The 11,115-nt window shown below is 30.8% G+C and overlaps 1 protein-coding gene across 1 annotated transcript in view; it reads right to left on the bottom strand.

Moving 5' to 3' along the window:
* LOC123007231 (sine oculis-binding protein homolog A) overlaps positions 1-11,073 on the bottom strand; it is a 17,094-nt gene extending 6,021 nt beyond the window's left edge. Inside the window, exons 1-2 of the mRNA XM_044402408.1 lie at positions 10,853-11,073; positions 6,676-6,808 (exon numbers count right to left, since the gene is read on the bottom strand). Of these exons, the coding sequence (XP_044258343.1) occupies positions 6,676-6,808; positions 10,853-10,924 (205 nt within the window). The 5' untranslated portion in view covers positions 10,925-11,073. The remainder of the gene's footprint in view (positions 1-6,675; positions 6,809-10,852) is intronic.
* Positions 11,074-11,115: the final 42 nt, after the last annotated feature.

The following is an 11,115-nucleotide window of genomic DNA, read 5'->3' as shown; positions in this document are numbered from 1 at the left end:
TCACACCAAAAAATTGAAGTAGTAAGGTCGGGTGATCGAGGAGACCAAGCAATAGAACTTCCCCATCTCTCCGGATAGAACAGAGTTAATCACTTTATGAGTGTCATCATTATCATCATCTTCTGGTAAACCACAAATGGCCTGCTACCGAGCTTAATCTTCATAAAATTCTGTTCTCAATAGAAGGAAGTGCAAAATTTTGACCTGGGGTGTTGGGTTTCGACTTATTTATGGTAAGAGTATTTACGTCCAGCTGTGCGAACAATAATTAACAATCAACTTGACTCTGTTTCTAAAATATTTCTAGATCTACTATAAGTCATTGCCTGTCTTGTATAGCGGGTAGAAGAAGATTGTCTAGCATATCTTGAAATTCTTGTTGCAAAAAAATGAGCCGATGAGGCAAAAATGAAATGCCTATTAAAAAATTATGACCGATTACCAGCCCAAACGTTGACGGAAAAGCGATTGTGGAATCCTCGTCGGCGAACAACTCTAGGATGTTCTAATCCCCATTAGTAATTATTGTGATGCATATTAAATACCATTCCGAGTGGGTGTTGCTTCGTCTATCCACAATATTCGACTCCCAAGATCTTGAATGGTGTCGATCTTTTTCTACATCCATGGCAAAAATTGACCTAAAGTCATCTTTTCCAAAAGCCTAAACTTTTATGTAATAGAAGGCACGATGTACTGTATTTAAGTTTAAGTTTTGACTAATTTCTCTGTTCTTTTGCGTTATAAGATCTACTGTTCCCTTCAACTATACTTAATATTGTGTAACTTAGATGGTAAAAGCTCTAACACAAATATTTGATATTTTAAGAGCTATATCTCTTTAGAGAAGAGTAAATAAATTTTGTTTAACATTTTTTTACTTAGACAGATATGCTACGATGGGTACCCACCAAAGATATACTAAATAGAATATTTCAAACTTCAATACAAATTTGATTATCTAAAATAAACAAAATTCCTTATTCAAAATTAAATAATGAAAAATTAAAGCAGGTGTTTAGGGCTGCAATTTAGAATTTAGTAAGAAAATTTAAAATATTATCCTGTTTCTTTACCTGAAAATAATGAATAACAAAAATTTCTCAGAAGATTTAACTTTCTCTAAAAGTGAAAACAATCCTGAATATAAAAGGAGAAGAGTAAGTTTATGCATTGTTTTTCGTGGTTTCAAATCAACGATAACAAAAGGTTTTGCGTTTACCATCCTATTACTGCCAATTTAATGCAATAGAGTTAATTTGGAGTCAGACAAAAAAATATTATGACAAACACATTGGAAGAAACGGCTACAGTGAAGAAGCTGTTTTGGCCATGTGGAATGAATCACTGCAGCAAGTTCAACCTGACAATTGGAAGAATTGTTTTCTTCATTCGAAAAATATTCTGATTAGCCGTAGGATATTACATACATGTATTGTATTTTTATTATTTTATTTTAGAAAAGTAATGTTTGCTAAATATTTTTAAATAAATTTTAAAATTTGAGTCTACATTTTTGTTTCCACTGATCAGGAATTCTGTTTCTCATTTGAAAGTTTTACGTCACTATCTTCCTCTTACTCCGACAACATACAGTGACATGCAAAAACAAGGATAGACATATTGAGTAGGTACCGAAAACCCTCGATTTTCACAACAAAAGAAACAGGCACGAGCGTTCGGTTTGAGGGTGATTATGAAGATTTACAAGGGGTACGGTTTATGGCTTAGCGGCAACAGTTACGTGAACGGATTAGAGGTTTTGTTTTCTTTATTAAGGCTCTCCATTAGTGTCTAAAATTTATACGGGAAAATATACAAATTTCAGCTATGTGTAAAATCTATATTTTTTAATTCTACAACAAGATCCACGTCTCTATCTGTAAATAATAGCATAACGTACCCCGCTATGATGTAATTTTTTTAAAATATTACTTAGATTCTCTAAAAAATTACCATTATTGTAAAACTTTGCCCAGGTTTTTCTTTGTAACGGTGCAACATTTAAAACAAATTTTTTATTGACATGTAGATAATTAAAATATGCACCTCGCTACGTTTAATTTTTTTTTATAATACAAGCTAAATTACAAAAAAACTTTAAAAAATGGATGCAACCCCCATTACCCTTGGACCGAAAATCTCAAGCTTCTTTCATGATTTACAGCCGTTATTACCCCCCATCGAGCGCTTAACCCCTAATAATGATTTTACACAAGCGGTACCTGGAAGAAGCTTTCCTTTTTGTTGAATTTCAAACTGATGGTATCTGGTTTTAGCTACATTTTTTTTAAGTCTAGTAGCATTGTGGCCAATTTATAGAACATTTAACTGTATTCAAATTTTAATTCGCGAATTATTCGACGTTAAAGAACGCAAAATAAATGACAACAAAATTCGAAGCAGATACACAGTGTGTCCCCGGATAGGGGAAACGACTCTTGTAAGAGATAAATAAATTTCGCTCTAAATTAGCACTGCTTATTAGTTAAAAATTAATTCCTAACATAATTTTAGTTTAAAAAAATCAGGTATATGTTGGAAATTAAAAAAAAAATTTTTTTCTCTAAAGTGCAGAGGACTATCTTATCGATATTTTTGTCGAATCTGTAATTAACTGCATTTGGGCGAAAACGACCCTCGAAAAATCGAAATTTGAATTTGCCGGGCTAATGTTACTAAGAAACGAACTATCAAGTCATTGTTGCCAAAGGAAAACTTGTCATAATTTGACTTGATAGTTCGTTTCTTAGTAACGCTAACCCGGCAAATTCAAATTTCGATTTTTCAAGAGCCACTTTCGCCTAAATAGAGTTAATTGGAGAATTGACAAAAATGTCGATAAGATAGCCCTTTTCGAGCTCCATTAATCAGATATTAATTTCTGTTACTTATGCAGCCGGAAAAAAATTAAAACTAATTTCCCATGTTAATTTCCTATATCCAAACCTGCCTGGGGCAGCCGGTATAAACGAATTATAGGAGATGGTGATAGTAGTGTTTATAATAAAATAAAAAATATCAAACCATATGGCCCGGATTATTATATTGAAAAAATCGAGTGTAGAAACCATATCTTGCGAAATTATTGTAATAAATTAAAAGAATTGGCCAAATGCGCTAAACTCAGTCCAAAAATTAGAATTATATTACGGCATGTATTAAAATTTCGAACGGCTGTAGTAAGTTCGGTCAAGTATAGAAAAAATAAGTCGGACCTCTCACACATAATAATATTTGATCTAAATTCGTCTCCTTAGTGGAACAACTAGATAACTTAAATTTTAGGCATTTTTAAAGTATTTGTTGCAGTTGCAAAAACCTAAAACCTAAATTTCTGTCACATTAAAAAAACAGTTTAGTATATTACACACTTGTATGACTAACAATAATAATTTTTGATTACTTTCAAGATGTAGTTTTTTGTCTTTTAAATCTTTAATCTGCAGTTACTCAAAACTATAAATTTCAAGTTATCTAGTTGTTGCACTAAGGAGACGACATATTTTGAATGTTTTTAATTAATTACTTTATTTACTGATGTATCAGAAGTAGGGTAGTGCCATTTAAAATATACAGCTTGAGGTGGCTGTGGCTTCAAGGCTTCACCGAAACGGTTTCTCGATAACTTTCAGTTCTAGAAATATCGCCGATTCCAAGTTTTAAAATTGACACCCTGTACCTATGTGTAAATGTGTAATTTTGTTTTATAGTGTAGTGTTTGCTAAGTCTAATAAAATATTTTGTGTGAATATAAAGCCATTCATGGTCCTTATAATTTCTTTTTTATTTGTGTTCGGTTTATAAAAGATTATTTATCTTCATTAAGTATTTAACAATGCAACTTGGCATTTTGTTATTATTATTAGTATTATTATCATATATGAAAATAAGGGAAAGAGCACATTCCGAAAATTTTACTAAGATTATTTTAAAAGGTTCGGTCTGGTGTGGTCTTAGCGACCGTCGCCACAGGCGGTCTTTTAATCCGTTGATTGACAGCTGCCAGTGCAAGCCTAAACGCCCTGCAATTTGGGTTGCATATTTCTGAAAACTGAAATTTTACTTCACTGCATAACACCCTTAAAGCTAAATTTTAATTTTTAGCAATTTGTTGTTGGCTAAACAAAAAAAAACAAATATATTTAATAACATTATTAATTATAATGAAGCAAACGTTAAATAATAAAAAAAATAAAAATAAATCTCTTATTATTATTATTTAAAATAGCTTGTTTTTTGAACCTCCTTCATAAACTTGCATAAAAAGTAAATAACTGTTTTTTATCATAGATTTTAATAGCTTTTAAGACCACAAAAGTTTAAAACTATAGAACTTGTGTTGCCTTCAAAATTTTTTGCAACACTAATATTGAATCAAAAATTTTACTAAATTTAGAAATTATTTATTATAAAGAAATATGTCAAAATTGACAAGATTCCAAGATAAGAGTATGTTATGAATAAAATATGTTGTTATTGACGACGTATTTTATAGAAAAGTGTATATTAACGGCAACATAAGAGGTAAGCTTATTCACCATAGAAAAACAGTATAAGGGATTAGTGTTGGAAAAAGTAATAGCTATTAAGACAACTTAGAGTTTTATACAGTCTAAAAATCGAGATCGTAGTTTGAATTCGAGCGACCAGAAGGAGCGAGAATTTTATAGGCTGAGATTTTTAAACTCGTGTTGTCCTTAAGATTTTTTGCAACACTAATATTGAATTAGAAATTTCACTAAATTCAGAAATTATTATAAAAAAGTATATCAAAATTGACAAAAACTATGCATCAGCGTATTTTAACGGCAACATAAGATGTAAGCTTAAATGCACCATAGACACAGTATGAGGTATTCGTGTTGCAAAAATGAAATTAAAAACAAAAGTCTCTAGTTAATTCTCGATCCCCACAAAAAAAAATTATGTAGGTACCTTGAACAACTTTTAGGATAATCAACTTTAGTAGAAGGATATAAAAATCTCATTAACTGTAATCTAAAAATAAGTTACAACGTATGTAGGTGCTAAAGTTTTTAATTCTCGTCCCTAATATGTTTAGAAGTAATTTCATCACAAGTATTTTGAGCCAACACAATCTTCCTTGACCTCATTTTCCTTAAATTTTCCTTGTTTGAGCCAAAACAACCATCACTCTCACTCTTCTGCGTATTACAAACAAAAGTGTTTTATTTTGCGTTCAAAATAACTGCATAATTTGCCACAAGGCTCGAATGCCGAAAGTGAAACACTTCAAAGCTTTCGAATCCTGGACCCAGCTTAAGCAAATAAACCATTTCCCGGTTTAATTCTGGTAAAATCCCGCATAATGCAATGTTTTGATTCCGTCGCACGTGGCTAAAGATCAAATGAACCTTCCCTATAACTCAAAGTTGGCGTAAAAGTGTGCGAGGCTAATATTACACCGCCTCGAAATAGCCGCCCGGATTATCTTTCACATGCGCCTCAAAGGGAAAAATTCCACAACCCTTTGTCACCCACGACATGACGGGGGCATTTTTGATTAATTACATGGGCATGGGTGCCAAACAAAGCTCGATATTTCCAGGAACTCCACCCCTTGCAGCAAACTCCAATGAAAGCTTTTCATCAATCAGAGGTTAATTGTGGACGTTTAAGCGTGAAGAAGGTTCGAAATATTTTGATTGGTAATGGAATTCCACGAATAGCACACATGCTGAAGCATGGTTCAAGGAAATTATCGATAAAACTTTTTCGCACAAAGGGAAATTCGTTCAACGGCTCACACAATGTGCCTGAAAAATCACCGCCCTGCAATGCACACAATATTTACTAAAAGTTATTTTCGTGCATTATTAAGGTGTCACAAGCTGTTATATTGTTAAGTGTGCCACTGCATGAGGTCGAAGAGTTATTGCGAATAATTGCAATTGTTGTTAATGGTCTTGGTAGCAAATTTTCATTTCATAAATTTAATGTATAAATGACAATTAGAGAGGTTGCATTCAATGCACAGCTAAATGTACAGTAAAAAAGTAAAAAATAAAATAATTAAATGTTCGGCGCATGTAATTTGAATACTTATTCATAATTCTAACGAGGAATTTAATACTGATTAACATTCTTGTAATTACGATCATTGATTGAGCATAATGAGGTCTGCTGAAATAAAAGTTTGATTTTTAAAGCATTTATGTTAAAAATTTGAGCTATTTTATCTCCTCCCCAATTTAATTTAATTCCTGTTTCAATTTTTGATATTTTTTTGAAGTAGTCAAGTCAAAAATTAATACAAAGAAAAAAGACAAGCTAGCAGCAGTTTGAGCCTGAATTTTAATATCTTTTTAAACTGCATGTGAGTAAGTGATATCTAATAACACAAAAAAAACTTTCAGCACTCAGTTAAAACCCTGAAACAGAGCTGTATTTCTCATTAGAGCCATTTCATTCGTAAAATGTAAAAATTGAAGTACAATGCACACTTCAAACATCATTTACGAAGGTTTAATTACAGATTACGTGATTAAATTACGTTTACATTTTTAGCAGTTTTGGGTCAAAATTTCGACGAATTAACTTTGCAATATAGGATTCATAACGCTATTAAAAAACGTTAAATAATTTTGATGTTTATGACAGTAAAAGTGTATAATAAAAACAAAAATAGAATTATAAATCTTCTCTAATTACCGTTAAATTTGGGAGACGACGGTCCAGAACTGTTGCTTCCGGAATGCGACTTGCATGCACGTGCATCCCTGTGATTGTTATTGGCATATCCGTACCAGCCTAGAAGCTCATTCATGGCTGTTTCAGCAAATTCCTGCAACACATTAACAATGATTCTTTTACGAGAAATTTTATCACCGGCAAATATCTTTAGAATTTGTTAATTAGTCTCGAAACGTTTTCGTGTTATTACTAATAAAAATCTTATCAGAGAAAAAAATCCATAAAACATTGCCATCTCGTGACAAAGCCGCGATTAAAATAAGAATTTTATTCCACACTCGTCGTAATAATATAGCTGTTTCTTCAAATGCAAAACAGGGGGGTGTCTGTTTGCTTATTTTAATTAAACGAAGTGGTTATTAATAGTCAGAGTTACCCGATGCTTGTCTAAGAGAAGGCGAAATAAAACACCCGGGTTTCATTCCTGCAGATCATGTTCGCACTCTACATGCAGTTTTAATATAAGGAGTTGTTGCAGTTTGCGAAAACGATAGCCTCTCCATCTCACCCGAGAAGCAACGTGGTTTCGATTCAAATTAGCATCACCAGGTGTGCTGGAACGTTAAAATCCTGACATTTGAGTACTTTTTAATAGGCCAACACTTTTTTGTCCTACATTTTTCAATTTATGATAAAAAATATTTTAGTGTAATGCGGTTAATACAGCTCTGTTCTTATAATATAAGTTAGATGTACCTGGTGAATTCATAAAAAATCATAACACAAAGGAAATAAAGTAAAAACTATGTTGTTGCAGAACACGAGAAATTCAATACGTTAGAATGAAAGGTTAATTAATTTATAAGCTAGGAAATGTAGGTATTCTATGGCTTTTCCATGTTATAACACAGCAACTGTGTGATAATAATTTTTCAAATGATTAGATTTATTCAGCTAATGTAGTTTTACGGTACATAATGCACATATAGGTGGAGCTTGAAGGAAACAAGATATCCACCTCTGCGGAGGAGTTAAAGAGACGAAGAGGGCGTAGCTGGTTCAGCGTAGTAAACAGACACCGTGGTGTCAACTTTCAAAATGTCTCTAATTATACAGACAGAACAGTTTTGCCGCCAAAGAGTTCACCTATTGAAATGTTACCACCAAAAGTAACATTAGAACGAAAATGAGAGAAAAACCGAACGAAAAAAATTGCAACACGTTATTAATGGATTTTTATTTTACTGATTCATAATGGTATTTCGGGACCTGAAATCTGATATTTGCACAGATTTATTAATTGAAAGATCGGATTGATTTTCAAACATACTAATTTGCAAAATACGATGTTACATAAACAAATTTTGAAGGGGGTTTAGTTTCGATCTAATAAATACAGGAATTATGTTACTTCAATGTGCTAAAAGCCTTTGGATACATATATATGCCTTATAATTGTACTACATTAGCAAATAACAATTAATAAACACATTTGTGTTGTCATTATTTTTTTATAATAAATAATTTTGAAAAATGGTAACACCGATTTCTAAATTTAGTTTATTTGTCTTATTCTATTTGCTCATACTATTTTCTCGATACTTACATCAGTTTTTTGTTATACCGGGTGAACCCAGTTTTAGCCGCCTCCCCAAATAAAAGTGCATGGTAATGGTAATTTTTGCATATTTTGGCAAACTTTTAAATTGTTTACTCATATTACCTATATCAGCCAAACAAAAATATAACTTTTTTTATGAAAAAATATTTTAACAATAAGTAAAATTACGGTAGTAAATTGTCTTTAATTATAATGGGTGTGGGTCCTTTCTGTAACAAGTTTATTACTTCAACTTAACAAATCATAAATTGGAATTATTAGAACTAAAATTCACGATAATTAAAAGTAAGTTTATAAATGGCCTTAATTCAAACTTTGTTCTATTTAAATTTTTTGATGTAATTTTGTGACATTTTTGACGAGTTTCGTAAAAAAATAGGCAATAAAATTTTTGGTGAAATCATTTTTAAAAGATTTTGACCAAATAAATTAGCAGAATATTTTTTTTCTTAAAACCTAGACATTTTCTGAAACAAAATGCCGACGTTTCATGATCTGAGTAGAATTTTCATGAAAATCCGGGTTTCACTATGTGTCCACGACATATACATTTCATAGGGTAATAAATCGAAAAAGGACCATTTGTCTTACGTTACAGATTAAAAAGGTTTTACAAACGAGTATCACGAACAAAATCTTGAAAAACCTTAAAATGTTACAATTATTTTTTTTTAACAAACTATGCTCATTTAGGAACCAAAAAAAAAAAATAACTCAAAGTATTCTTGAACTCGTACGTTTTATACACTCTTACGTTTAGCCCTTACAACCAGAGACCCTACAAAAAATAGTATTTCCATTAAGGAAATTTCAAGTAAAAATAATCAACATTATAATGTTTGATTTACTTAATTTTTAACTAAATTATTATTTTATCGGTGTTACAACACACTTATTCATCAATCGCTTTCAAGACAACAAACGAAGCTGATTCATGAAATTTAATAAACATAAAGAAACAAATTTATTTGTTTCAAAAAACCGTCTTATTAGAAATATTAGAACGCATAACATTTTTTTTTTTTGATTTTACATCAGACATAATATGAAATCTGAAAATAAGTATAACTTATATCTATCATTTATCAAGTTTACCAATTTCTTCAATAACTTATTAAAATAGTAGATCATCAAAATCAAAACTTAAAAATAATATAAGAATTAAGTATAAAAGGTGGACCTTTTCCAAGCAAAAACGATTCTAGGAGTCTTAACCGATTTCACTTTTATTCAAGCATCATCAGAAGCTGTATTCGTAATTAAAAAAGAAGAAGTTCCATTTTATCCCCACATAATTTACCAAGCATTTTGTTCAAAAAAATAACCAGAAAAAAATAAATATGATTTGGAAAATCATGACAAACTCAAAAATTATTATTATTATCTGTTTTTATTTACAGTTTAAACATAAAGGGTTCTACCAATATGTGATAAATTATTATTAATAAAAGAAAAATAGAAAACTTTCGTGTATAACTTTACTACCCTTAAGAAATTTTGATTTAATACAAATGGGGCTTTTTTGCCTAATATTTTTGCTGACAATGGTTAGAAAGCAATATTTTAGAGCAGTAACTTTTAAAAAGTTCCACAAATAACTCAAATTAAAAACATAGCGCAACTCCTCTAGAAGACCCAATTTTAAGAAATATATAGCAAGTTTATAAACTGACTAAGATTTCAAACCCATTAAATTGTCTAAAGCAAATTTTTGTTAAGGAGGAAACATTCTTGGTGATCCATGGTTTTGGGTTTCAAATGCAATCGAAGAAAACTTTTGGTAGCCACTTTTAAATTTGGAAAATCTATCTATCTATAATTGATGTGTTTGTCACAAATGGCTCAATATAAGAAAAATTTATTTTTTGCTTTATAAAATTTTCTATTTTAAACTTGGACGTATTTTCTTTGTTAATTAAAAAAAAATCATAAGTAAAAAATTTAAAATTTTATTAAATTTAAGATTTTGTTCTCTCATATAATTAAATTCAAAAAAATAATTGTATTAGCAAATAAATGTATGGTAATTGGCAGTGGTAAACCAATAGCCCTCTTGGTAAGTTGATGTGAAGCGGCGAATGGTCCTTGTAAAAGAAAAATGTTTATTTGGCCAACATTAATGATCGGTAATTGTTTAAATAAAGGTTATTTGCTTGTCTGGAAAGCCGTTTAAATTAAAATAATAAACATGTTTTGAGAAGTATGATTTGTAAAGCATCAACGAAATATCCAGCGAGATGCAAGGATATAAAATAACGTGTATTTACGATGTCTGGCTGATGGGTATCAGTTGCACGCCATCTGCCATTTGATACCCCATATCAAGTATCGAGTTCAAGTTACACATCCATGTTAGGCCCGTGCTTAAGCCTACAACGCATTTAAATTTTAACACTGAAAATGATCAAAAAAATTTATATTTTTGATATTATATTCGATATATCCTAGTCCCCTCTTCCCCAAACGAACACATCAACAATGACGAAATCTATTTTTAAATCGACATTGTAAATCTGTATGCTTTTAAAATAAACCAGACTTGTTAATTAATTTCTAGTACAAAATTAAACTTACTTTTATATCATCGTTAAGCACTTCCTTTTTAATCGTAACTTTCGCAATCTCTTCAGCGGCACTTTTTTCCATAAATGAAAACCAAAAGTGCAAAACGAGAAAAACCAAAATAAGGTGCAAATCAAATACGCACTACGAATTCAATTTAATAGTGAAAAAATCTGTTTTCACATAAAAACTGCGCACACTAGGAAAATTTCGATGAGAACTACAAGCTGAGCTTTTCAATAATGTTGTGATTATTTTGGTACTCGAAGTGGGGT

The sequence above is a fragment of the Tribolium madens genome, unplaced genomic scaffold, assembly GCF_015345945.1.
Source record: "Tribolium madens isolate multiple individuals breed KSU strain unplaced genomic scaffold, Tmad_KSU_1.1 Scaffold_3;HRSCAF=73;Tcas5.2_LG2, whole genome shotgun sequence".
NCBI classification, from domain to species: domain Eukaryota; kingdom Metazoa; phylum Arthropoda; class Insecta; order Coleoptera; family Tenebrionidae; genus Tribolium; species Tribolium madens.
This window is presented reverse-complemented; position numbering and strand designations above follow the sequence as displayed.